This window comes from Ambystoma mexicanum, chromosome 9, assembly GCF_040938575.1.
Source record: "Ambystoma mexicanum isolate Mex_15411 chromosome 9, UKY_AmexF1_1, whole genome shotgun sequence".
Taxonomy (NCBI): Eukaryota; Metazoa; Chordata; class Amphibia; order Caudata; family Ambystomatidae; genus Ambystoma; species Ambystoma mexicanum.
The window spans coordinates 886,850,433-886,864,634 of NC_090931.1; the positions used below are offsets into that span (position 1 = coordinate 886,850,433).

At 45.6% G+C, this 14,202-nt stretch overlaps 1 protein-coding gene across 4 annotated transcripts in view; it reads right to left on the reverse strand.

The window, feature by feature from the left end:
- Nucleotides 1-14,202, reverse strand: part of LOC138488740 (UDP-glucuronosyltransferase 1A1-like) — a 428,922-nt gene that overhangs the window by 197,638 nt on the left and 217,082 nt on the right. Inside the window, exon 1 of one of the 4 annotated variants that reach the window (XM_069616002.1) lies at nucleotides 9,684-10,679. The exons of the other annotated variants lie outside the window; for them this stretch is intronic. Within the exon in view, the coding sequence (XP_069472103.1) occupies nucleotides 9,684-10,538 (855 nt within the window). The 5' untranslated portion in view covers nucleotides 10,539-10,679. Of the gene's footprint in view, nucleotides 1-9,683; nucleotides 10,680-14,202 lie in introns of those variants that run through there. 4 annotated transcript variants of the gene reach the window in all.

The window sequence follows — 14,202 nt, forward strand, 5'->3', positions numbered from 1 at the left end:
CAGCAGAGATATTACAAAGGATGTCCTTTCCTGTTTTCGGCTAGTATTAGAGACATATCCATCACTTGTAGGGAGAGAAACCAGCATCCCAGATTTCATCAAAATCCAGCTAACAGGAAGATAATACAGCGACTACTGACTGTCCCCGCAGAAGCTTTTGCCGAAGTGCCAGAGTACTGGGAATGAGGACAAATGCTCCCACCTCAAGTAATCATCGATGAACTGACATACACCATATTTTTCTGCATCATAGAGGAGTACCCCGGACTTGTTGGGAGAACCACAGATACACTAACCTTTATCAGGGATCCAAGAAACAACCAATTCTTAAACCAAGTATGGTACAAATTAAATTATGTGGTCGCGATCCACGCAGCAGGAAAGTGTAAAAACTGTTCACGTCACAAGAAGAGCCTGTAATCTAGAGACCAGAAGATCAGAGCGAATGTCGTTGACACTAGAAGACAGCAGATATGCATACCGAGTCTTCTTCCACCTCATTGAGAACTTTCCAGAATTAGTGGGCACACCAAACAATGTTGACTTGCCGTATTCCTCAGAGAACCAGCAAAGAACGCACAACTAAACCGGCTCCTGAGAGCCATCATAGCGCAACTGAGAAGTAATTATGGTCATCGACTGCTGAGAAGAGCCTTAGAAGGAGGAAATCCACAATAGGACAGCCCGCCAAGGACAGATCGAGAAGAACAAAAAACGAGGATTATGACATCTTGTCCCTAGGTTATTTTTATTTTTCTTCTATTTTTATTATCCTTTTGTCTCTATCCGCCGTGGAGCAGATCAAGGAGAAAGACAGTGTTCTTCAACTTGCCGCCGAGAGACTGAGCGAAAGGAGTGGACACAAGAACTTCACCATCCTATATTCCTTTTTCTTCATTTTTCTCATTTTTTCCTATTTTTTCATATGCTCACTTTTATTTTTTATTTTGTTTTTGTTTTTACAACACTTTATTTTTGTGTGATTTTAGTAGCTCCATCTTTTTCATTCTTTTACAGCAAACAGGATCCAGCATGTCCTCAGGACTGAAGCAAATTCGAGGCGAGCATTGGGACCTCACCTATAATCGATATGGTTAAAGGAATGAGATGTGTCAAAGTTGCTAGCCTAACCTTTTTCCATAATCTAGCAAACGAAACCGTGCTGCGCACCCACAGACTATCGTCATCACCCACAAGAGGGGGGACACTTGAAAAGCACTCGACACTTTAGTAATAATAAACCTTTGAATTGTGAAATCGGAGCAAACAAAGAATAAATAATTGACTATGGACTCGATCGACATGGGGGCCCAGAGCAGTAACATAGTTTTACCCCCAGCGGAAAGGCGTCCCCACTTTCCTGGGAGAAAGTGCTGCCAGATGTCTTACAAATCTATCACGTGTATATGCTTAGTAATTATCATTGTCTTTCTGTCATTGACTATCAGAACTGCTCTCTCCATTGGTGCACGATGCGCTCCAATTTCAGTGCACCCACTAGATAATGTACATACGAATCCCACAAAAGCGCCCAGACCCAATATAGTGATTCCAGTTCCAAGAAAAGCTAATGATGAAGCAAATGACTTAATGTAATCAGCAGTGATACATACACACTCGAGATGCTGAATGAAGAGAAAAGCTGGCGACAGGGTCAGCACGGAATGAATGATAATGCAGCATTGACCACGGCACGCACCCACACACAGAATGCACATAAAAAAGGGCAAGTGTCAATGGCTACAAGGCCTCCAACGAAGGCAGCAGAGAAGGAGAGACTGCCTGCCGAACATTCAATTCTAGAGAATAATGGTAGTGACCAAGAAAAACCGAGGGTAAGAAGGAGGGAATAGCAAAATCCCTCAAAAGAACAGAAGTGGCCACAAGAGAATTCACAGAGAAGACACAAATGCTAATAGACTACTTGTTCCCATTTATATTCAGAGCAAAGAAACTGCACGAGGAGCTGAAAGGCAGGACTATAGAGACTATAATAGCAAACACACCAGCTCAAAAGCAAGAAACGAGCACCAGACCTACGACACAGCCACGCATTGAAGAGCTGGGAAGCTAATGGCGGGTAGGGGAAGTCTATGACAACATACAAAGAGGAAGGAAAGAAGAAGCAAACCCTTCTCCTTCTACAGCCATGCTGTCGAGACAGCCAGCTCCACCGAGATACCCAGAGAGGAAGAGCAGCACAGACGCATTTAGAGATATAGTCATAGCAAACTACAGAAGAACGCTAAAAATCAAGAGAAGCCCACACGAAGATAACAATGAACTTAATGATTACCTGGACAGCACAGCCCATCTCGGAAACAACATATGGTACCATCATATGAAGGAAATAGGACGAAGGCAGTCATAAGGAGAATGCTTTGTCTGTGCACTCCTGCCATACAGTATGGGTAAATCCAAGATCTTTGTGGCTGTAGAAATTGATGTCCAGACAGCACACTGCATGTTGCACGTAGCAATGTGCAAGACCAGAGGCCAGTTCATGGGCAGTGATGCCTACCTGAAATGGGAAACAGAAGCAATGGATCCGGATGAGGATGATTATGTTCAAGACATAAAAACAAGAAATAGAGCTCATACTAAGAAATGGTACAAGGAAGATGGGAGAAAATCAGAACTGCGGACGAGTCTTCGACGCCCCTGGAATGATACATGGAACCGCAGTAATCATGGATCATTGCTGGGCGTGTGGATCCAAGGCATACATAAGGCTGCCGAAAAACTGGGGAGGCATATGCACACTAGTGAACGTCCACATTCCCGCACTAGTGATCCCTAAGAATGACCTGAAGTTGGACAGTTTCTTGAGAGCAGATGCTCATCTAAGAAGACAGAGATCTGTAGAACTGGTATCCAGGATAAAGAGGGAAAACTATTTTTCTCCCAAATCAGAAGAGGCATTCCATGCAATCCCATACGAGCACAGGCTATTCAGCCTTACCTCAACAGTATTCACAACATTACTCCTGCCCCACATCCAAATTGGAGTGAATGCTAAATGGTTGCAGATAACCAGATGGGAATTATTGCAGACCATCAATACCACTATAAAAGGATTCAACACAATCAAAGAAGAGTTGAGGGCGATCAGACTGATGACCCTCCAAAACAGATATGTGCTTGACATGATCACTACAATGGATGGAGGTGTTTGTGCAAAAATCGGAGAATCATGTTGCACATTTGTACCATCACATGATGAAGAAAATGGAACCCTAACAGAGGCCATAAGTATGTTGACAAGCCTGAAAAACCAGATGATCGATGAAAGTGAAGATGTGGACGATGACAGCTGGTTTGGAGACCTATTCTCGTGGTTCCCACAATGGATGGCAGACATATTCAAGTTTCTGGGAGCTCTCCTAGCAATGGTATAGCTAGGATTCTGCGTTACCAAGATAATCATTACACAGTGCCAGAAAACTGCAAAGAAAGCCATAGGGATGAAAATAATGGTTCATGTTGAGCCAAAATGGAAGCCTAGAGACCTGACTGATGAAGAAATAAGAGACTTCGTGAAGGCCAGCAAATTTGCACCAGAAGGATCGAAATTCACATATCCAAAAAGCGAAAGAGGTATGAAGGAAAATGGATCTATTGCAGTCCAAATGGACAATGCCAGCTGATGACCTGGAACAAAGATGAACATGTGAAAACAGCAGGGAGTTTTAAAGGCGTGATAAAAATATGGACTCCAAAGATGCACATGTTCACACCAGCATGTGCCAACCCTGAAGACGATGAACAAAACACTGAAGAATCAAAGGAAATAGAGATAAAAAATGAAGCAGAAGTGGTCGATGAACTGACCAGAGGGGGGAGTGTAAAGGAGGTCCCAGACATGACCTGCACCCCTGCCCCTCATTTCGAGCAACCAGGATGGTATTCGCCAAGGCACGTGACGTATGAGGAGCAAATGAACCAACAGAGAATTGCACTAGGACTCTGCCCAGTATACATTAGAAGATCTGTACCTGTTGAAGTGCCCATAACCAGACAACCCCGGGCAGCACGGTACCCTATCAGACAGCCATACCTGCCACCAATACGAAATGAGGAGTACCTACACACGGTCCACGAAGAGTCCCCAAGAGCCCTAATGTAAGGCCAGTGGAAATGACAAGGGCCTCAACAGACTCCAAATGAACAATAAGCCACTATCGCCTTGAACACGCCAGCTTAAGTAAATACGAAAATAAAGGTAATGGACACAGAGAAGAGACAATGTTAAAACATGAAGGAACAGAGCTACGAGACAAGATGGAAGCAACCAACCTGATTAACCGTATGTAAATAGGCTTGAAACGCAAGATGCTAAGAAATCGATACTGCTTGCAATGCTTAGTAGAATATTAGAAGCGGCATGCGCCAACTATACAGCTACCTCAAAAAGCACGTTATACGAGTGCGACTCCATTTTGTGAAGCAGAAATAGGCCTAGACTGCCAGAGGCCTGACAGGCCAAGTTTCACAACTCAGCCAGAACAGAGAGAAAGAGCGGAATCGAAACTCAACAGAGAACGGCTCATGCCTGGGAAATCGAGGTCACCCAGAGAAGGGGAGGAGAGTGTCAACTCGCAAGAACCAAACTTCGGAGCATACCAGCTCGCCTGTGAAGGTCAAGATAAGAGAGACCCAGGCAGATGGCAGGGCTGCAACAGAATTAAATACAATAAAATCTGTAAACTGAAGCAAATTCATGGTGAACAGACACATGACCACCCAGGCGCGAAGAAGTACCATCGCCTGATGTCATCCAGAACCCAGGATGCCATAACTTTTCCCGATAAGAGACTACAGTCTCGAGGCCAAACCCAGCCAACTAATTGACACATAGCCCTAAAATACTGATTGACCGAAGGGAGGCAGGGTGAAACTTGGTACACCAGGCCCTTAGGTGTCCATTCTGCATGCTGCTAATTAAAATGTAGATTTATGTCTAGGGGTGTAACCTGACCAATCACAATGGACCAAGTTATCTGGAGTCCTATAGATAGTAGAACCAATGAGACGTCATACTTGTGATGATGTCAATCACATGTGATGTAGTGGGATGGGTGTAGACGCCCAACAGATAAGAGTTATCCAATCCGCATGCCCTATTATCATATACAGATATAGAACCTATACTTAAGTTACCTTTCCTAACCAATTATATTGCATGTCGAGTTTTGTAAAGTTAGACGTCAATGATGACGAATGTTGCCTATAAGAATTGCTGTTCAACTGAAGTTCGAGGAAGTCGGAACGAGACAGGTGATCGCAATGCTGATGATTCCTATATGTTTCGCTGTTTGATGTACTTGCCATTAAACGGACTTCCCTTTGCCAACTTACTTAGTCGTCCTTATTGAGTCGGGCTGGAATATGAGAATCCTGCACCCCGTGTCCTCACATGGTGCAGCCATCTTGTCTTACAAGTTCTAGAGGGTGAGTGCTGACCAATGGGCCCGTCAGCGAATTCCTCTCCTCGTGAACACTGTGCGTCAAGGAGTTTAGCTTTTGTTGGGTACTGAGAATAAGCAGCTCAGTTTGAGTCATTCAGGGCCAAGGGGTTAACAGCCATCCACATCTGTATGGCTTTAAAAACTTTGGTAACTCTTGACACATCTTCACTTTATACCCCAGATAAACACTATCTGGGTGTCGTCTGCATAATTTGCAAACTGGACCCCCACGGAGGCAAGAAGGTCACAGAGGTTTGGAATACACATTAAAAACTAACAGCGACAAGCATGATCCCAGTGGAACACCACAGGTTAAGAGCGTTCTTTGTGATTGGGCATTTCCCTTAACCACATTTGCCATCCTTGGTCCCAAGAAAGATTTGAACCAACACGTAGCAGAGGGGGTACATTTATCCACATTGACTAGTCTAATTGCCAGTAAGGTGTGATTGGCCAAATCAAAAGCGGAAGAGAGATCCAAAAGTAAGAGCAATGCTGCATTACCTTCCTCGATTATTCCTGTGATATTAGCTTTTAAATCCAGGAGAGCAGTCTCTGTCCCGTGATTCACACGAAAAACGGATTGTTCATTTGCCAGGATTTCATTTTGCTCCACAAAGGGTTGGTATTGAGAGCAAGCTGTTCTGTCAATTATATTTAACAGGAAAGGAACTTTCTTAATGGGCCTATAATTGCCAGCGACTGTTGGATCAAGGTTCTCCTTTTTAATTAGAGGTGTGATCCATGCCTCTTTAATATTCTCAGGAATATAGGCCACTTGAAAAGCGCAATTGATGAATCTTGTGACCCAAGGAACAAGCGTTCTAGCAAAACCCTTGAAAAGCGTAGCTGGAATAATATCCCCCTTACATGATGTAGGTTTCATCTTTATACCTTCTCCATAACTTCCCTTTCCGATACTTCTTCAAATATGAAAAGAACAGTATCTGGATTAGCTGTGCTACAAGAGGTATTATAATCTGGCTGGATCTGGCTGCAAGCTTATAGGCCATAGCCGTGTCATTCGAGGGATGTTTTCACCAGTTGCATTCTGCCTTTCCTTTCATCCCTCAGGCACACAAAACCTCTGTCGTAAACCATTCGTTATATCTAACCGCTTTGTTCTGCTTTACAGATCTAAGTGGAGCCAGAGAGTCTAAAGCTTGATTAGTTGCTGATCTGAAAGAGGATGTAACATCTTCAAGGGAGATGTTCTCTACCAATGACGGCAATAAGGGTATCACTAGTGAGTCAAAAGCCTCAAGAGTGACTTTTCTGCAGTTGCGAGCGAAGACTGATCTATCTAATTTCAGGGTTTTGTTTGAAGAGAGAGGGAATGGAACCTCAAAAGAAGAGAAAGATTATCAGACCAAATACACTTCTCCACAGACGTTAGGGATAACTTCTGGTTCTTAGATAGAATCCAATCCAAGGGTTTGCCACCATTATGTGTTGGGGCACTGACATGTTGATCAAGACCAACAGATTAGATGGTCTTTAACAATGAGGCCACATGATCTAGTGGATTATTAGCCCACAGTTAAACTCACCCAGGATGATAAACGCTGTTGTGTTTTTTAAAGCACTACCAATAAATGCTAATAATTGTTCTTCAAATAGCAGTCTCGTCCTGGGAGGTCTATATAATAATATAATACTTAGTGAATTGACACAGTTGGTATTCAAAAGACCATAGCTTCACATTGGTTAAATTTTGTGCAGAGGCATCAAATGTTATGTTTGTATAGAGCAACTCCCCAGAACGCTGTCCTCTGATATTGCCCGAAGACGTGCCATACAGTTTCTCTGGATAGCAGCTATCAGTCTGCACTGTGCAGGTTCGATCAGCTTTTGGGGAAGAGCAAAAGTCCAATTAGTCAAAAGACCCATCAACCAAAAATGGTTCAAGCCTGGATTCAGGTGCATGGCCCTGGATACAAAACTGCCAACTTTACCATGTGATCACAGCTTTTTCTTATTTGCATATTATTTGTACATTCAGAAAACCTCACAGTTTCACAGTTCGGTGGGTTGATGCATACACTTAACTATCTCATTCTCCTCTGCATTCTGACTATCTCCCCTTTTTCTACCCCACCCTCTGCATCCTTGGCTCTCCCTCAGTTTCACCCGGTCTGAGTTTTCCTGTCTTCTTCTTTCTCGCTCACTCGCCACCTGTTCATTCTTCTCTCATTTCACTTCTATGACTCGCACTGCATCTTTCTCTTCTTTATCTCTTCCTGCATCCCTCTCGTTTTCTCTTTATCTCCGTTCACTTTATATAGCTGTTCTCGTTTCAGCAACTACCAGCCAATATCGAATATCCCTTACCCAGCCAAATTCATAGTAATGTAGGCATATGGCCAAATCCCAACACATGTACTAGACCAGGCGCACATCGGGTTCAGACCGATGAGGTACTGACTCAGCATTACTCTCCATCTGCAATTACCTACAAAGAAACTCTGACTCCAACACCACCTCCACGCAGATACTATTAGATCTTACAGTCGTTTTTGACACAGTGAGCCATGTAACCCACATCAAAACAATAGAAGAAACAAGGCTAAGAAACATGCTGCAATGGATGAAATCCTTTCTGACAGAACGGAAACCAGCAGACTACCCCCATTCCACTCAACCACATACATACTCACATGTGGTGTCCCAAAGGCTCATCCCCCTCATCACGAATCTTCAACATCTACATGGCTCCTCTCAAGAAACTCATCAAACGACATGGGCTAGCACGCTAAAACTACACAGATGACACTCAAATCATCTACAAAATTGCAACCAGCGGTGACACAGACCCTTGACAATTGCCTCCCACAAATCGATGCATGGATGAGCAACAACCTTAAAGTCAACCAGGATAAAGCTGACATCATGATCATGCCAAACAACCCTTCTATCCAACCGCCCATAACATGGCCTATGGAAATGGGAACCAGACCAGAAGCCTTGACAGTGGTTAGAAATGTCAGAATCCTGACAAACAACAAATTAACACTGGAACCTCAAGATAATACAGTAATAAAATAATGCTTCTTCCACCTACCAACTATACAATGGATATGATCCTTTCTCAGTTTAACACACAGAACACTTGCTGTGATCTCACTTGTCATGTCAAGAAAAGACTATGGCAGTGGCATGTGCCTTGGCATGCCTGCCTACCTTACCGAAAAACTACAATAAATACACAACATAGCAGCAGGACTCCTTGAACAACTCAATAATAGAGTACACATCACGCCAGTCAAGAAAAACACCTATTTCAGAACACGATGCATTCTCCACAGAGCAATTCACAGCAAGACAAAAAACTCTCCAATTACAGACCAACCAGAACCATGATTTCTAGCAATGGCATACACCTTGAACCCAAACGTTTTTCGAAAATTAAATGTGGTGGATCAGCATTTTCGAGCATCTCAACGAAATTCTGGAACTCCCGCTATACCCACAACAGAGGAACACCTGACCTTTGGGAAAGCATTGCTGTTTACTATGCAGAGCCGACTCGCCAGCCATAGGCCATTATCAAACAGAGACTAAACCACAGCACACTGGGTTTCAGTTACCCAGCATGCTACCTGTGTGACTGCGATTTAACCAGATGCCATGAGGTATGCACTCTCTTCCCCCCACTAACCCATATTAAAACCCTCCACACTCCTGCAGACTTAATACATGCAAACCAAGTATGCCTCGAACACCCTGCCCCTGCGCTGACACCAAAGAGCAGAACTCCAAGCCACCTCCAATAACTCACACAATCTCAACACGCCCAAATACATCCTTACGCCTTGTGCACACAAGATCTCCAATATGCAACCAAATACCTTGCAGGCCAGCCAACCCAGTCCACCTAGAAGCAAACCCACACACAGCGACCATTTTTTTATTAACTGAAACTACCAACATCATAGCAATAGCACTTGTGCACTCTCACTCTCCTCCCTCTAACAAACCAACTCCTCTCTTATTTTCAGATCAGCATGAGCACCTGGAGGCCATGCAAATTGCAGTGTTGTACTATATTTACATATAACATAACATAACATTAACATAACGTAACATAGAACTTTGAATGTGCTTGGTCACTAAAGGTCCAGAGATAGAGAAGAATGTTAAACGTAACTGCAGAGGCTGTCCTCAAACCACCACTCCCTCCACCCATGCAGATTATCCTTTGTAAATGGCACCCACCTGTGAGAGAGGCTGCGTGCTGGCACAAGTGATCCCTCCAATCAAGACCATATTGGGCCTCACTGGTAGCGGGTACTCAAAGACAAAGTCATATCTCAGCAGCCAGATGGAGGCTCTGCCAATGAGTTCCTGGTAGGGCACTTCCCTCTGTAGAAGCTGTGAGGCCAGGTGCTCATATGAAGAGTAGAGGGCGTGGCAATGCCACATTTCTGGAAGGGTGATCATCATGCTCTTTACCCACTGGGAAAACCCCATACGATACATGTGGCCTGTGAACAGCCTGGGAAGGTAGGGGGTAGGACCGGGGCACTGAGCGGCCTCATAGTTAAAACCACATGGGATTGCTCTGGTGAAGAAAATGGAGGGTATAGACAGATACTCTGCCACTATCTGCCCACATGGGAACATGGGATCCGTGACTAGTGCATCAAACCTGCTCTCCTCCAGGTACTGGATCAGCTCCTGGTCCACCAGTAAGTGCTGGCAAGTGGAGAGCATCATCTCAGTCATGTTGGAGATCCGGTGATACAGAGAGTGGATCTGTTCTAGAACAGAGTCTTCTTTCAGAATGGAATGGCTGATTGACTTGACCTTTGACTCGAAGTACCCCTTTGTGAGGGGCACAAAAAAGGTCCTCACAGTGTAGTCATGGGAGGTCCCTATCACGGTGTTGCTCTCTGCCACCACCAAAACGATCTTGTGCCCCCGTTGCCAGAGCTTCTCTACCAAGGGTCGCATGCTGGGCCACTGGCCTCCATCCTGGGGCACCACCAAGAGCTTGCCACCCTCCCCGAAGCTGGAGATGGTCTGGAACAGAAGCCAGACCACAGCATAAGAGGCAGACACAGGATCCATCCCAGCGGCACATGGCAGAGAGGGTCTAATGCACAAATGGGAGGCTATGCCATCCAGGGCAGAAGTAAGATCAATACATCGTATAGCAATATCCCACGCGGAGTAGGCCTGCAATCCTGTGCTCTGTCCTTCCCTTTGAAATCCAAGCCACTCACCTGTGTACGGGGAGGAGCCTACAGACACACAACACTGCCACTTCTTTTGAGTAGGAGAGAGCGAAATCTTAGAGATGCAGAACAGGGAAAACCTGTTCTGGTGCAAGCAAGAGAGGGTGGAATTCCCCTGCCAGGCCTAAAATCATTGCACTGCGCATGCACTGAAAGGACGCACCTCTGTATACACAGCACAGGAAGGCGCATGTTTACCAGTCTCTAAAACAAAAAGGCGCAGCATCAGCACTTTCAGCAACCGTGTGCTCCTGTGTAAACAATTTCACCAAGTTGCCCAGTGGTGCTATAAATTCTGAAATTTAGAACTATGACTAAATGAGACAAGATGGATGACGGAGGCTCACTAGACCGGAACCAAGCGAGTGGTCTATGGACTGAGCAAGAGGCATCTTTGTTATCCTGGTTAATATCAGGCAAAACGTAAGCACGTGAGACAGGCAAAGTCTGCAGGCGGAGAACTCAGTGCATGAAAGAGCAGGACTAGGGGCATTCATTGCCATACTGGAAAACGGCTGCAAACCCTGCAAGAACTCTGCCCTACTGTGACATATGGTCGATTTAGAAACAGATATCTTCTTGAGTGGGGGTGATGTGGACTACTAACTTTCCGACTTTGGCACCTGAAGACCTGGCTTCTAATGTCTTGAACAGAACCATTTTGCCGATCTGGGGAATGTATCCATGCACTTTAAATTGTAGACATGTGCAATGTAAAAAATATGTAGTGTGCAGTGTGCTGAATGATACTGAAAGAAATCAACTTAATTAATGTCATGTTTGAAAAAGTGCCCAGTCAATGGGCCCTCCAGTCCTCTGCACACCATCAACCCAGAAAACCAGCTAAATAATCTGTATTACAACCGATATTCAAAACACAGATACCATCATGTTCTGAGAAATAAAAAAATGACTTTGGGCCTCATTACGACCCTGGCGGTACGGGGTTAATGGTGCCGTAAAAGGTGCCGGCGCCGTTAACCCCGTACCGCCTCCTTACGAGGTACCTTCGCGGGACCGGGTAAGTAACGCCTGGTCAAACCAGGCGTGCTTACCGGGTCCCGCGAGGGGAAGAGGGAGCAAACAACGGGCCAACTCGTAATGGCCCGTTGTTTACTCCCTCTCCCATTCCCATTCAGCCCTACGGGGGCTGAAATGGGAATGGGGAAGGACCGGTTCTGGGTCTTTGTGGGGAGGAATTACCGGGCCTTCCGAACTCAGAATGGCCCAGTAATTCCTCATTCCATGGACCCGGACCCGGACGCGGTAGCCATGCCGCCAATAGCGACATGGCTACCGCCGAGGTCGTAATGAGGGCCTTTGTCTTTAATATTCAGATGCAAATGAAGTGTTCAATTCTGAGTTGTACAATAGCTCAATGCGTTTCGGGGAAACAATCCCCTATTTCAGGAGCTAAATTTTATAAGTAAAGAGAAAACACACATATATGTATAATTCATACTAAAACGAGAGTACTTTCACCTACACCACCAAAGGTGAGTTCACAAGCCAACATGCCATGGCTTCACAGACTAATTTTCCACTACGTAAGTGATCCACGGTTTTCAGATCAAGACCAACTCCCTCTAGAAATAGATAGCCATCACCAGTGTTTATAGCCTAAAATCACCAGATGGAACGCTGCTATATGAAGCCACCTCGTGTATCATATAAGAGAGTCCCAAAGAGAACTCAGAATCTACAACCCCAAGATAGAGACTCCCAATATAGTCTTGCAGATGGGGCATCACCTGCCTATTGTCACATACCTGTCCCAATAACGATGAGGGTATTCACCAAGGGGTCATGCGTCATTGACCAGGTTAATCCCTGCCTCCCCAAATAATATGCTACAAAGTAAGGACGTTTCTATCAGTGTCAATCAAGGAAACTATCCCAATCAGAAACACTGATGTCCCCACGTACCTCCAGCAGAGACTATCCCTAAAACGTACAAAATGAAGGAAAGCCAGTTCTCTCTCAGTCCCTCTCGAGTACAGATAGAGCAGTGTGTAGTCTGAAACGATACAAATGGAGTAAATGGGAACACTGTCATAAACCGACTTTGAGTGTGCTAGGCCGGATGGCCTGTGCAATAAAGTACGTGACACCAGAGGTTGAAACTAATGTCCTCTTTATTTCAATACAGGATACTAACTAACTCCCCCTTTCTGCCTTCCCTGCTCCCACGTCATCCCCACATGGTCACTGGCTCCTTCTTAAAGGGGCAATGCCGCGTAACATCACCTCCGGACAAATGTCCCGACATCTGCTTAGCATTCTTCAACTAGGCAAGGTGGTCTTCTGATAATCCGTCAGGGCCTCTCACTTCTCTCCTCACCCCTGATCGACTCTGGTGTCTATACTGGCCCAGTCACGTGATGGCGGATTTGTTTTGGGGGAAATTACGAGTCATCCTTCACTTCTCGTGGTGGACAATCCAGGTCTGGCTGTGGTTGTCCTTCGTCCTCTCTCTTGATAAACCGCTTAAACTGTGAGCTGTTTCTCGTAATTTCCTTGACCACATTCTGTGCTGTGACCATGGTGCCTTTGATGGCTGTGATATTCAACGGTTGTGGGCCGAAGCGAGCATCTTTCTTCTTGGAGGTCGGTTGCTGCAGCAACACTTTGTCTCCCACCTGGAACTCTTTGGGCCTTGCCCCTCTCCTCATGTCTGTCTCTAAACGAGTCTTCTCCTTCCGATCCTGGTCCCTCCGTATTACCTCCGGGTCACCTTCCTGCTGGGTGATCGGTGGTGCACGATCCGTGTGCGAACCTTGTATCGCATCATTAGATCAGCGGGTGCCTTGTTGGTGACCTCATGTGGAGTGTTCCTGTAGTCCCGAAGTAGTCGACATAATGCCTAATGGGGGTTAGTGCCCTCAATGCGGGCCCTCTCCAACGTTTTCTTAATGGAGGCCATAAATCGCTCAGCCATCCCGTTAGCTTGGGGCCACCTGGGTGTAATCTTCTGATGGGTGAACCCCGTGTGGTTTGCAAATGAGGCGAACTTGTGTCCGCTTAACGGGGGTCCGTTGTCAGATTTGATGATGTCGGGTATTCCCCATTCTCTTAATACTGCTTCAAATGTTGCCGCCGCCTGGGCGAATGCGGTATTCGCTACCCTCTTGACTATGGGGAACCTTGAATGTTCATCTAAAAGTCAACTGCTACTCTTTACCATGGTCTTTCGGGAATGTGCGTTGACTGCATCGGGACAGGTGGCTCTGCTCTGGCGGTGCACTGGCATGCTATGCAGTTCTTCACCCATCGGTCTACCATGGAGTACAGAAACGGGAACCACACATGACAACGGAGTTGACGCTTGGTGTTGTCGGCGCCTCTGTGTCCTTCGTGTGATGTCTTTATTACCTCTGCTCTGAGTGCCGCGGGAATTACTAACTGGCACCCTCTTAGTAGCATTGTGTGGTCCTTCACCGCTAGTTCTGTGTGTACCTTGGCCAGTCTGTCCATCTCTTCCTTGCACACCCCCAGGT